Raw genomic sequence first — 15,306 nt, forward strand, 5'->3', positions numbered from 1 at the left:
GCCACTTCTAGTCAGCAGGAACTAGCCTGGGCTGGGGTTCCCACTACATCTGCCTGTTCTGAGACAGCTAGCTCAGGGTGTGGGGGTCCCAAGGCTCTTATATCTCCTACAGGGGCAGGGATCAGCCTGAGACCAAGGTCCTGCCCCAACTGCCTTCTGTGGCATGACTGTCTCGGGTTGTGGGTGCCATGAGGTTCTAAAGTCTCCCCTGGTGGCAGGGACTGTTCAGGGTCCTGCCTGCCTTCTCCAGCTTGGATGGCTCAGGGTGTGGGAGCCCTGAGCCTCTTAAGTCTCTCTATGCAGTGGTGAGCAGCCTGAACTGGGCTCCCATGGCATACAGTTCCTGCCTGTTCCAGTTAAGATCTTGGGTCTTCTGTTGTTGCTCCTTAATAGTTGCAAATTGGTCATTCTGTGGGAGAGAACAATACCAGGAACCCACCTCTCCACCATCTTGACCGGAACTCCCATATTGGGCATTTGAGCATTTAGAGGGAGTTAGTTTTCTCCTTTGGGACCTTTATGCCAAATTGTTGGCCCCAATATTTGGGAACCTACTCTGAGCAGGCAAAAACAAACAGACAAAACAAAAATCTAAAACACTTTTCAAAAATAATCCAAATAATTACAAATGTTTCCAAAACATTAACAAATTCTGTTTAAACCTAGTCAAATGCCTCTTCTCCAACTGTTCCTAACCCCATAGTTGGACCTTTCAGAAAATCCATTTTTTGCCCTGTTCCAAAGATACCCCAGACTGGTGGTCTGCTCTCTCGTCCCCTTTCTACTCTCGTTCTCTTTTATCTTCTCATTCTTCTACCATGCCATTTATCTTCTCACTCTCTCCCTGTCCTGGTTTTCTTCTTCAGTATCTCTTACTTTGTTTCCCCAAATCTTTCCTACCTACTATACCCCTGCCTCCTTAGACATTTCCAGATCACAGGAGTGGGAAGAGCAACACATCAGGAGTTCAGTTCTATCCTGTGGTGGGCATGAGTTTCCCTTCTCACTCTAGAGCTCTGCAGCAGACTTAATGTCCCCCTTGACAGGAATCTCTAGTAAGAGTTATTATTCAGTGTGCATTTGGAGAACAAAATTTGGGGGCTCTAGAAATAATGTTGTTGGTGAATATTACTTGATGAAAGAGAGCTCCTGGGGCTGGCTGGCTGGTTAGCTCAGTTGGTTAGAGAATAGTGCTATAATAACAAGGTCAAGAGTTTATATCCCTTTACTGGCCAGCCACGAAAAAAAGAGTTTCTGTTTCTGTTTGGGGTTGTCAATTTTTATTTTAAACAATTTACAAATGACATGTATTTTCTCAGGAAAAAAATAATCTATTCAGTGCCTATTTAATCCCTTCACAACAACCCATTTGGGTAGCATCTCTCAATCTTCAGATGAGGGACAGAGGTAGAAAGAATTCACATAACTTACCCAGTGCCACAGAGCAAGTAAGAGATGGGCCAGGATATGAAGAGAGAAGTTTGACCCAGAGCTGAGATTAGTAACCACTGTGCCACTTTGTTCTTTTGAGCACACTTTTGGATCTGTGATGGGTTGTGGTGGAGTTTGAGATCCTAGTGTAGACAATAACCCTGTGAGACAACACAGGCCCAATCTGCCTCCAGAGCATCAGCATTTCTTTGGGAGTACACATGGAGACAGGCAGGAGAAGGACCCTTTGTGCTGGTCCTTTTCATTGTCCCTGTTGCCACCCTGCAGGGGATGTGTACGGGAGTAGCATTTGGTGCCAGTCTCTTCTTTACCAGAAGTTTCATTCCCTTATTGTATTGCTTTTCAGAATCCCTTTAAGAGTCCACATGGCATTTAATAGAGGAAAAAAGTATAGAATGTTTGAGAAGGAGAGTGAGAGAGAAAATAAGCACAGATTTAAGTGCTTTTTTTACTCTTTTAATCCATGTTGGTAAAGATAACACTTTTTCTTTACAGTGATGTGCAAGATAGGTTTTCTCTTTCACAAAGTGCACTTTAAGCTGACAAATTACATGGTTTTATCATGTTGTGCATTTTCCTGCTAAGTCCCAGTTGTATACCACATGAGGAGGTGAAAATATTGTTACAAGAGGTGTGATTACACTTATTTGAACCCGAGAACACATTTTACTCAACTACCACTAAAGGACCAATTACATTAGGTCAAATTGTTATTTTACTTATGTCTCCAGAAAGATGGAAAGAAATGATACCAAGGGTATTTAGGGTGGAGAGTTCATGTGTTTCTACTGTCTTAAAAAAAAAAAAAAAGCACAGCAAACTGGTTATTTTGTTTTGCTCATTGCTATTATGTGAAGGTACATTAATAAAAAATAAAATAACAGTTGACTGATTATATCACATTTTTATTAGATCAAAATGGTCAATTAAAGGCAATTTTTTATGGTCAACCTGAAATTTTAATCAATAGTTTAACAACCAATAAAATGGTTTTGTTTGCTTATTTGTTTGTGTACCAAAACCAAATTCTGCCATGTAGATCTAAGTTATACAACCAAAGGCTTTATTTGATTTATATAGAACTTAATTTGGTGGAAATTGTGAACCAGCTTGAGACACTGATAATAGTTATGTTGCTTTTTTAAAAACCACATTTAATATTCTATACACAGCTTTGTGAATAATTCCATCCTAATAAGTTAATCCTCGATTTCTATCACAGTTGGAACTTTGGTGCTGTCATATTGTTTCTTGTTTTATTTTTCTCCTACTACAATATTAATAGAGATTTTTGTGCTTAAAATAAGCAATAACTAAAAACATAATTCCTTATCCTTTTAGATTTTTGATCAGCACGGGAGTTTTGACCTGCTCCGTTTCCGACCTGGGCCGGTTCACCCCTCCTTAGGCAACCTGGTGGTCCCCCGCTCCCGGGAAGTCACCATATTGATGCCGAACTTAGTGCGGACACCCGATCGGCATAGCGCACTACAGCCCAGAACTCCTGGGCTCAAGCGATCCTCCAGCCTCAGCCTCCCGAGTAGCTGGGACTACAGGCGCGCGCCACCGCGCCCGGCCTTTTAGATTTTTAAAACACACTTTTCTACTGAAATACCAGGGAGTTTTATGATTCTAGTTCTCTTATCTCTGCTGGCTACAATTCCAATTTTGTGGGGTTTGTGTAGATTGACTTTCTTTGAAGAGGAGTTTCTACATTAAACAATAAAATTCTATTAATATTTGACTTGTACTATCATTTCATAAATATATCTTTATTTCTCTAAAAATTTCAATTTGTTAATATGGTGAATCCCTCTTCAAGATTTCCAGTCAGTAAAGGACTTGTTATTCCTGCTTCTGGGACTGCTGTGGGAAGACAGCCTTCAGCTCTCAGCCCCTTGAGGGATTTCCCTGGCTACAAATGAGCTGCCTTGCTCAAGGTCACATTCCCCTCTTCCCAGGATAATCCACATACAATGACTGTATTGCTCAGGGTTCTCAAGAGAAAAAGAACCAACTATATGTGTAGTTATAAATATATAGTTATATATATAGTTATAGTCACATACACACACACACACACATATATATGTGTATATATATATATATATATATATATATATATGAAGAGATTTACTATAAGGTATTGGCTTATACTACCTGATTTAAATTATACTGCAAAGCTATAGTAACCAAAACAGCATGGTATTGGTATAAAAACAGACACTCAGACCAATGGAATAGAATAGAAAATCAAGAAATCAACCCACATACTTACAGCCAACTGATATTTGACAAGGGTTACAGGAGCATACATTGGGGAAAGGACTACCTATTCAATAAGTGGTGCTAGGAAAACTGGATATCCATATGTAGAAGAATGAAACTAGACCTGTACCTCTCATGATACATACCAAGGTCAACTAAGAATTGATTAAAGTCTTATATATAAGACCTGAAACTATAAAACTACTAAAATAAAACATAGGGGAAACACCTCAGGAAGTAGGACTGGGCAAATACTATATGACAAGACCCCAGGCATCGAAAGAAAAAAATGAAGAATAATGGTATTATATCAAACTAAAAAGTTTCTGCACAGCAAAAGAAACAGTTAAGAGAGCAAAAAAACAATCTACAGAATGAGAGGATATATTTGCAAACTATGCATCTGATTAATATCCAGAATATACACAGAACTCAAACAACTTAACAGTAAAAACAACAAATAACCCAATTAAAAAGTGGGCAAAGGAGCTGAAGAGGCATTTCTCAAAGGAAGATACACAAATGGACAACAAACAGACACATGAAAAAATGCCCAACATCACTAGTCAGCAGGGAAATGCAAATCAAAACCACATTGAGATATCATCTCACACCAGTTAGACTGGCCATTATCAAAAAGACTGAGGATAACAAATGCTGGAGAGGATGTGGAGAAAGGGGAATCCTCCTACACCATTGGTGGGACTGTAAATCAGTGCAGCCATTATGGAAAACAGTGTGGAGTTTCATCAGAAAATTACAGATAGAATTGCCATACGATCTAACAATCCTGCTGCTGTGTGTATACCCAAAGGAATGGAAATCATTGTGTTGAAGGGATACCTGCACTCCCATGTTTATTGTTAGCTTTATTTTCAGTAGCTAAGAGTTGGACCCAACCTAAATGACCATTGATGGATGACTGGATAAGTAAAATGTGGTACACACACACACACACACACACACACACACACACACACACACACACACACACACACACACAAATGGAATAGTACTGTGCTACAAAAAGGAATGGAATTCTCCCATTCACAGCAACATGGTTGAACTTAGAGAAAATTATGTTAAGCTAAATAAGCCAGGTACAGAAAGAGAAATATCACGTCTTCGTTCATAAGTGTGAGCTGAAAAAAACAATAAACAAACAAACAAACAAAAAACAAAGAAAGATACAACAATCACAATAATTCCTTGAACTTTCAAAAGGAGATGGGAAAGAATATGAGGCCACCAGAGATGGGAAAGGACGAGGGAGAAGGGGGTTCACAGAGAAATTTCTAAAGGGCCACAAAAAATGTTTACATTGTGTAATGATAAAATTTTTAAAAAATTAAGGTATTGGCTTACACAATTAGGGAGGCTGAGAAGTCCTACAATCTTCCATCTGCAAGCTGGAGACCCAGGAAAGCCAGTAGTATAGTTTCAAGCCCTTAGAACTAGAAGCACTGAGGGCAGGAGAAGACCGGTATTCCAGCTCAAGCAGTCAGGCTGAGTTAGTTCAACCTTACTCCACATTTTTGTTCTCTTCAGGCTCTCAATGGATTGAATGATGCTAGCCCACACTGGGGAGGGCCATCTACTTTACTCAGTCCACCAGTTCGAATGCTAATCTCTTCCAGAGACGCCCTCACAGACACACCCAGAAATGATATTTAACCAGTTATCTGGGAAGCCCATGGCCCAGTCAAGTTGACAGATAAAATTAACCATCATGTTGATTTATGTGGAGGTCCAATGGCCTGACCTTCATGACCTGTGGCAAAGCAACTCTGAGAGCCATTCTAGCCTCAGAACTCACTGTGGTGTCGGGAGCCTGTCATTGGGCCATAGCCAACTGGACTTCTTCTCTCCCTAGCCTTGCTTCCTCCTGAGCCCTGCATAGGGTGGATTCCAAGGGCAAATTTCATGCCTTTCAGACTCCTTCTGATGGTCTGATTTCTGGGGAGCACAACGTGAGACAGTGTTATCTTAATAATACTTTAGATTTCAGCCTCTTAATAATCTATAAAAAATGTGTAAATGAAACAGAAAATATGGTTGTTTCTATGACTTTTCTTAATAGTTGGCATCTTTAATACTTAAATAGTTTTCACCATTCTATTATTTTTAAGAGGATAAATTCTAATTTTCAATCCAGATATTCAAGTATTCTACCCAAATCTTAAAAATACTTATGGACTCCCTTTGAAAGATGTGGATTCTTGGGGTAGGAATTGGGGAGTCAGGGGGAGAATGTAAGTAGATTTTCTAATTCTCTCACCTTGAAATTGCCCTGATCTATTTTGATCATCAACAATAGATGAGAAGTGAAATCTAGTCATTTTATTTATTGGCATAGGCAAGTGAGCAAGTATCACTTCTCAGAATTTAGGATATTTGATATTATACAAAGAATGACAAATGGTTCAAGAATATAATCTGTTGAAAAACATCATGTTTCAGGTCTGAGTATCAACTACCTATCCTGTCAGTGATGGTGATGATGCTTCTCTGGTTACAGTTATTATTGTTATTAGCAGTGATAATAATGTGCCTTTTTTGTATAGAACTTTATCCTTTTTAACTGGATTCTTACAACATCCTTGGGAGATAGTTATTATGAACCTTGTTACAGAGATGAGGAAACTTAGAGATGAAAGACCTGTTCTGGGTCACACAGGACCCACCTTCAGTTATTTTGACACTAGTTATTACTTCCCCACTCTACCAACTCTCTGCACTCACAAACCAATACATATAGGTATAAACCTTTCATTTCTGGATCCTGAGACATCAGACCACTCACCATGAGTCTCAGCTTTTTAAAGAGGTAAAAATTCTGAAATGGCATTGTTTACAAATTTGCTCTTGTGTCAATAAAAGCTGTCCTATAGATGAATGCATTAAGGCCTAGGTGGTGTTCTAATTCATGGGACCCTGATAAAAACTATTTGGGGAGGCAGACCCCACTTCAGTGGCATCTTCCTCTTAATTATCACGGTCCGTTTTTAAAAAAGTCTTTTGATGACATTTATTTTTAAACATATATTGACATGCAGCTATTTATTTTCCTACTTGACTGAGAAGTCTTTGAAAGTGGGACTGTTTCATTTCTATTTCAATATCCTAGCAGCACCTATCACAAGTCTTGCATTTATTTATTGAATAAATATTTGTTGAAGTCTCTATGTAGCAAGTGCAGTGATCAGTGTTGGGGTATGGTGGTAAATGTGAAAGATATGGTTCAGGAGTTATGGAGTTCTAGTTGAAGGAGACAGAAAAAGCAGTGTCAAAACAATAAAAAAATTACACTTACTGTGGTTGCTTCAGTGCAAAAATGAAGTGGAAAGAGAGGAACCTCAGGAACGTCTTCCTGAGGATGTGCATTTACAGAAACAATTGGAAAATTTTGAGGGTAGACTGGCTATGTGATGAAGAAGTTTAAGTCAGTTCTGTAACCTGCATGAGTCCTAAGTATCTTAATTAAGTGCTTAATACTCAGTAGAAGACTGCTGTATTTATGTAGCTGTCAATTAGATTTACAAGGGACAACCAGCTGGATTTTTTTTAAATGAGTCTTTAAATTTGCTTTATCTTATTCATCAATCATTTTCAGCCACTAAACCATTAAGCTACAGGTATAGTCAATTATGGATGAGCAAGATGATAGAAAATGTCTAGACTTTCAGTCAGAAAGACCCGGCTTTGAATTGGGTTCCAGCCTGTTGCAAGCTGTTGATCCTTCTGTTTCTCAGTTTCCTCATCAGAAAGATGGTTAATACTAACATTAGAGTGCTGTAGTTAGGAACAGTGATGGTATCATAGAATGAATGAGACTGGAAAGGAGCAATCACTTGGGTTGTAAAGTGTACATGAAGTGTTCAGTTCAACAAATGATTTTTTAAGTACCACCAAATAATCAGAAGGAGAAAAATTACACAGACTGCAAGGAAACAAGAAAGCAAATCTAGGAAACAGCAGATTATAAATTCCTCTATGCAACATTTTTTTTCCCCTAAGCGCTCAGGTTTAAAACTTGTTTCTTGTGGAACTGGCATACCTGTAGAATAGGACAGATGCAGTGGAAAAATTCTCTGGTGAAGAGCAACTTCTGTTTCCTCCACCCACGTTAGGAGTTCAAATCAAAACAGAGTCTCTTTAAAAAGTCAAACAATAAATATGTACAATTACTATGTGTCAATTAAAAATAAATAAATTCAATTTATAAAAAAGAAAAAGAAAGTCAGACAGTAGATGTTGGTGAATATATGGAAAATCTATCTTGGATTAGGACTAAATGTTTGAATTTTACTGGGTTTTAAACCAAACTCCAACAGTATGTAACGACCCCTTCTTAGGAAGTCATAGAACTATTTTGCGGGATGACGCATTTGTCATTTATTACTGCATTTTGATATACATTATGCTGCTATCTTTCATTGTTATCTAATTTTAAACTCCTATCTGGCTTTTCTTATGTGCACATCTTGTCATTCAGTTATATTATGAGACTGCTGAGGACAGGCAATCTCTGAATGTCTGTAGCTCCTGAAACACAGTAGACCATGAGTGCTAATGAATGGATTAATTGTCTGACTTTTTGACTGTTATACAGATATGCAGTGTGAATGAGTTTCAGAGTTAGGCAAAGAATCCTAATGTTCTAACTCAAGTCACTTGAGAAGTAATCAGTCCACAATTTAATAAAATATCCATAAGGTACAAAACAGCAAAATGCCATGTGGACAGATTCTCAACAAGTATTTGTTCAGCTGAAATAAATTAATTGCACAGTGCCTCTTTCCATGAAAATACAAATTGACCATGCTGACAAATATAAGGTGAGGTAAAGGAACAGAAAAGAGTGAAAGAGATTTAGACTATGTTAAAATATAATTCAACCAGCTCAACTTTTTATAAACGAAAATGTTCAATGGGTCCTTTGTGAATGAATAAATCAATGAATTCAGACTAAACCATATGTCTGGGTTGCCTGCTTGTTTCATCTGATATAGTCATAATAAAATTTTCCTGACCTTCATTTCTTCTGGCTATGAAGTTAGCAGTGGTCTCAGAATGATACTCAGGATACAACATGTCTTTAATGAGAGGCTTAAGTAATCATGGCAATTTAATTAAAAGGGCAGTCATATTTTGAAACAGCTACTGCTCCTTAGAGACTGTTATAGTATTGGTGTTGCATTTCTGCACTTACCTAATGTTTTCACTCACCCTGGTTTGTTTGTTTGATTTTTAAAGAAATTACACATCGTCTTCAACTGACCTCTTTGTTCCAAAAGTTTTCTTAAAACATGGTATCCCTCCTTCCCGGTCTCATTCATCAGCTCTCTCTCCAAAGCTGGTGATTTTTTTCAGAGCTTCATCATTCACCCTTACTCATTGTTGATTTAAATATTCTCTCTGAATGATTTCTTTACTCCCCACATTTCAATTACCTAACGTTATCAGAATCTTTCAAAATTGTAATTACATTTCCCTTTTTAGCTCCAGACTCGCCTTGTCCATTTGATGCTCCACAGGTGCTTTGAAGACAACCTGTCTTCAATTGAAATCACTTTCCTTCTCCACATTCCTGCTCACCCTCCTATATTTCCTACTTGTTGAATGTTGTATTCACATAACTGGTCACAGAGGCCAAACTCTTAGAGTCATACGTAGTGGCTCCCATTGCTTCACTCCTCACATCAAATCTGTACAAAGCCCCATTGATTCTAACTCAGAAGTTCCACTTCGTTCCATCTGCTCCTCCCCAGCACCAGGAATGTGGCCTTGGTCATTTCCCGTGTCCTGTTCTAGTAACCTTCTAACTGGGTTCATTGGCTCCTTCCTTCCACTTCAGGTTGCCTTCTACATCAGCCATCCTCATTCTTTTTCCTTTCATGGAATGCAGTGTTCACATGTGAAACATATTCCTATGGGCCCCTGAAAGACTAAAAAATTAGAAACACTTAGTGAAGAAGTTAAGCACTTTAGCTGTTCATAGTCTTCCTCCGGCCCTGCAGAGCCATGCATGATATGGCCTGTCTCCCATCTCACACTTCTCTCCTCTCGTTGACTCCTCTGGCTCGTTCCTGCCCTTTCCCATGTTCTTCTCTCCCATTCCTTCATCCTTTTGACCTCACCTAAATTATATCACCTTAGGGTGGCTTTTTCTGAACATTCCCCAATCTAAATTAAATTCCCTTGTTCTTTCTCATAGGACTTGTAATTTATAATTATGTACTTATTATTATTATTACTATTATTTTTGCATTAAGCCTGGTTCACCCACAACATTTCTAAACTCTGTAAAGAGAGAGCATGTCTGTTTTATTCACCATGGTGTCCATAGCCCCCACATAGCATCTGGCATATACTGGCACTAAGTATTTACTGAAGGAATGAATCAATCATCACAATTATTAATGGTATGTCAGTAGACTAGATAACTACAGGCAGCAGAATGACTCCATCTGTGGATTATGGGCAATTTTTTCTAGTAAAAGCATATTGTAAGGTTAGTAAGAGTATTGCTACTGCAGGGATAATTTTGAGTGTCTCCAACTTATAAGAAAAATAAACCTTTAGTACTCTAGCACCAGCTAGACATTACTGCCATGTATGTTGTCTGATCACAGCACACTGAAGACCTACTGTCTGGCTACCAGACATTTCTTCTTTGTATGGCTACCTGAGTTTTCTTCCTAAAGCATAGAGCTCATCATATATTTTCCCTGCTTATGAACTTTTAATGGATTCCTGTTGTTTTCTGGATAAAGTCCAAATTATTGGATGTCTTAGTCCATTCTGGCTGCTATAATAAATTACCATAGGGCTGGTGTGATTTATAAACAACAGGAATGTATTTCTTACGGTCCTGGAGGCTGAAAATCTAAGATCAGGGTGTCAGCATGGTCAGGTTCTGGTGAGGGCCTGCTTCCTGGTTTATAGACAAGCTGTTTTTTTACTTAGTCCTCATGTGAGCGGACGGTGCAAGGAATCTCTCTGGGTTTTCTTTCAATAGGGACACTAATCCCATTTATGAGGGCTTCACTCTCATGACCTAATCATCTCCCAAAACCTTATCTCCTAATACCATCACACTGGGAATTAAGTTTCAATATATGAACATTCAGTCTATAACACTTGGCATGTATAACAAAGTCATTCACAACCTGATCTGGTCATCCTTTCCAACCTTAACACTAGCCAATCTCTACTACAGGTCACATTCAAGCTAGGTTCTTTCTTACCTTAGCCTCTACCAAGAGTGTCCCACTTTTGTCTCCTATTTGGCTGTAGTATTTGCTCTTTAAAATTCAGCTCTGTCAAGCACTTTAGTTAATCCTTCTTCTGTGCTCCGATTACACAGTATACCCGGTTAATTCTACAATTTATTACATATTCCATGATTATTTATTGGAGTGCCTATCTCCCAGGCTAGATGGTAATTCCTGGGTAGACTGTGCATTCCCAGTGTTGAGCCCAATGAGTACCATATAATGACGTCCAATAGTGGTTGGGTGACAATGCATTATCAATTGTTTGGAGGTAAAAATGCCTTTGCATACTGAAGCAATGCTATAAATGGTGATTTAATTCTCAGCCTACTCAAAAAAAAAAAAAAAAGAAAGAAAAAAGCCTGTTTATCGCATGATGCAATCCAAGCTTATTGCTAAGACTGATTTCTCTTTTAGCATTAGAATATGTTAACTCTCTGCTCTACTGAAATCGGGGAAACCTCTTTCTTCCCCTCCTACTCCAGCGCAGAGGAAGAGATCTTTTTTAAGCCTTTCTCTTTGACCTCTCATTCATTGCCTTAGGAGAGACCAAAAGAAGAGTTCTCTCTCTCTCTCTCTCTCTCTCTTTTCCTGTGATGATGAGATGGAATTTCTGTCATATTGATTTTCATGGTGGAGATATATATCAACTGAGGGTCTGCATCTTTGGAACTTGCCTGTGTCTCAAATAGTCTTGAAGAACACTTATCTCATGATATACCATTACGCTGATATATAAGAATATCATTGCAATACTATTAGCTGTAAAATAAAAGTAACTTTAAGGAGATCTGCTAATATGTAAAAGTTGGAAAAGGACCTTGCTACTTAATAGGTGGTCTCAAGCATAAGACACACTCATACTTTTTGTTAATGCAGTCACTTGTTCTTTGGCTGTGTTAAATAAATCAAAATAGGCTTTCTGCCTTCCATTCCTTGACTCTCATCACATATCTTATACACCTTAGTTTACTCACATACCTCCACAAAAATAATGTTTAAATTTGGAGGAAAAAATCCAAACCCATGTATTATTAATAAATTGATATAATTTGATGTGTATATTATAATGAAAGCAAACATGATTACTTTTGATTGGTAAGGATGAAAAATATTTTGATAAACAACATTCTGTACTGAATCATGTACTTTTATAATGCAGTTAGCCTCATTAAGTTTGTTAATTAAATAAGTGGTATTTCCAAGTCACCTTTTTTTTTTTTTTTTTTAATAGGTGGTGTTTGCATTGCTCAGTCACAGAAAATCCCACGTGAACCAAGACCTGGAGAATTTGAAAAAATTATCAAACGCCTGCTAGAAACACCTAATGCTCGAGCAGTGATTATGTTTGCCAATGAAGATGACATCAGGTGCTGATTACTTTTCATCTGTATGTAGGACAGATTTGTGGCTCACATCCTTTTTCTAACATATTTCGTGTTCAGTGTACAATCTTGTGAGATTTCACAGGAATTGCAAAATTCCCCTGCAATTATAGATTACCTTATGCTGCACAGACACAACCGCCTTCTAGTTTCAAAGTCTGAAATACCTATAGAGTAAAACCTGGGGACTGAATGAGATGAGAAAAATAAGGGTGACAGACGGAATGATGTGAATGAGGTTAAGGATAAGACTAATTAACATGTGCTGGAGTTAAAGTCTCTGCTATATTTCCTTTAGGAGATGATAAGACTCAGGAAGTTAAAAGGATTTGACTAATTGTTTAACAGTGACCTACTGAGTGTATATAACTTCATAAGGACATGTTGTAACATTCATAATTGTGTTGTTTCTCGATAAATGTATGCTTTATTCTTTTTATGCCTATAGGAGGATATTGGAAGCAGCAAAAAAACTAAATCAAAGTGGGCATTTTCTCTGGATTGGCTCAGATAGTTGGGGATCCAAAATAGCACCTGTTTATCAGCAGGAGGAGATTGCAGAAGGGGCTGTGACAATCTTGCCCAAAAGAGCATCAATTGATGGTAAGGAGGCACCATAGAGAATTTGTTTCATTTCGGTTGAATGAAACTCAAAGACAAAACTGCAGTATCAGAATATGATGAAATTTGCCCATTTTTGATGACTCTGGATAGAATTTTTAGCTCTCATAGCAGAATTGTCGAGACAATATCTATTTAACCCAGCATATATATACACACACATATTTATATATGCAGTGTGTGTGTGTGTGTGTGTGTGCGCGCGTGTGTGTGTGTGCCCACTTACCCATGACTCCATAAAATTATATTAGCATGAATGCTTTATTGGATCATGGAACACATAGGAGAGATCAGATTTATGGTGGAGAGATCAATTTTAAGATGGGTAGAAACATAGCAAAGTCTGGAACATTGATCTATATGCTAAGAGAGAGCAAAAAGAATTAGAAAAGTCTGAGCTGGGTTCTGAATATTCAGGATTCAGAAAGAGGTCACTGGTTGCTGCCCCTGGGAGACACAGAGATGTCATAAGGATACCACCAACAATAGACTCTCCTGTTAGGCTCACCCCTAGAGCCAGGTGCTTGAGTGATGGGAGTGGAGATATTGTTCACCGCCCCTTCTCAGCTTTTGCCACAAGGAAAGCCTTATTTCTGGGCTACTGGCTGTCCCTCATTTGTTATATATATTTTCAATGCAATATTATAGTGTAATATCCATTCAAAAGTTCCGACAGTATCTGATTTTGATTTTGAAAGAATATTAAAATCATACTTTTCTTTCTTAAAATAGGGTTTGATCGATACTTTAGAAGTCGAACTCTTGCCAATAATCGAAGAAATGTGTGGTTTGCAGAATTTTGGGAGGAGAATTTTGGATGCAAGTTAGGATCACATGGAAAAAGGAACAGTCATATGAAGAAATGCACAGGTAGCCACTTAAATGTTTTCCTTGGTGCACTTGTTTTAGTATTACCTGATAAATGAAGTTTGTCTGTATGAATTATGATGAGGCTATTTTCTATATCCACATGTCTCTTGTTATAGTTTCTCAGCAGGGCTGAGCATACACTCATCATTCAACAAACTTAGGTTTGCTCAATGGTAGTTACAGTCAATCAACAAGTATTTATTGGACATCTACCATGTGTGTAGTACTGGAGTATTTCAGCTCTTCTTGAGAAATATTTACTGAGTGTCTAATTTGGGGAAAGCACTTTTAGGTTTGATGAGATGTAGACAAATAAACAAGACATGGTAATGCTTTCCAGGAGTTCAAAATGTAGTGAGGATGATGGATCATAATAAGTTGCTATAAGGCAGTGTTTTTCAGCTATTCCCATCCACGTCCCATGTAATAGTATTGTTTTCCATATCCTGTATAGCAGCAATCCTGGAGCAGCTATGATTTTTTGATGCTTTATTTTCTATAGCTTGTGTTTAAAAATAATAATGATATAGAATGTGCATTTTCGAATGTAAGAATAAAACATAACATGATTGTATATGTAGAAACACCTATGGAATTTAAAAAAATTACTTAGGACTAAGTAGTAAATTTAGCAAGGTCACAGACATAAGGTCACTATACGTTAAAATATATTCATTTTTTAATATGTATACATATATTAGAAATTGACACATGGAAAATGAAATTTAAAGAAAATCGTTTATGGCAGGATTTTTTTAAAAAGCCCATACAACATTAGGGATAATTTTAACAAAAGTGCATAAATCCTCTACATTGAAAACAACAAAACTTGGATGTGCGTTTTATAAACCATTCACTCCTTTGCCGAGCCCCTCACCCCATATTTCAATATGTCCCCCTTTCCCTCTAATCTCGCTTCCTTTGGAAATAGCTGTTCAAATGAAAGATGTAATATGCTAAATGCGAGACAGACAAATACACACAGAGAGGATGAGGATGTGAAAATACCGCAGGTGTGACACTGCGGAGGAAGCTGACTTCAGGCTCCAGTTGTGCAAGGCATCGTTGCAGGGGCTGGGGCAAGTGTGGAGAGACAAGATCCACAATCATGGGGCTTATGTTCAAGTGTGAAGAGACAGACACTAAATAAGTAAAGAGATAAATGAACAGACACTTCCAGATGCTGAGATGTGCTTAGGAGAAATGCAAAAACATAAATGTGAAAGAGGGACCGGGTATGATGGGAAGGAGGGCAGCATTTAGATTGGTCCCAGTATGCTTCACCGAGGAGGTGACAATTGGGATAAAACCCAAACGACAAAAAGTTGCCAGCCATGTGAAGATATGGCAGTAGCGCATTCCAGGAGCTAGAGCAGTTAACCTCTTTTTGTTCAAAGTACAGAAAAAAAGTTCAGGGAGGCTGGAGTGATTGA

General features: G+C 38.0%; 1 protein-coding gene across 1 annotated transcript in view; it reads left to right on the forward strand.

Annotated features, from left to right (window-relative positions):
• GRM8 (glutamate metabotropic receptor 8) overlaps nt 1-15,306 on the forward strand; it is a 774,682-nt gene that overhangs the window by 353,913 nt on the left and 405,463 nt on the right. Inside the window, exons 3-5 of the mRNA XM_063099623.1 lie at nt 12,232-12,367; nt 12,831-12,985; nt 13,736-13,873. Coding sequence (XP_062955693.1) covers nt 12,232-12,367; nt 12,831-12,985; nt 13,736-13,873 — 429 coding nt within the window. The remainder of the gene's footprint in view (nt 1-12,231; nt 12,368-12,830; nt 12,986-13,735; nt 13,874-15,306) is intronic.

The sequence above is a fragment of the Cynocephalus volans genome, chromosome 6, assembly GCF_027409185.1.
Source record: "Cynocephalus volans isolate mCynVol1 chromosome 6, mCynVol1.pri, whole genome shotgun sequence".
Lineage (NCBI taxonomy): Eukaryota > Metazoa > Chordata > Mammalia > Dermoptera > Cynocephalidae > Cynocephalus > Cynocephalus volans.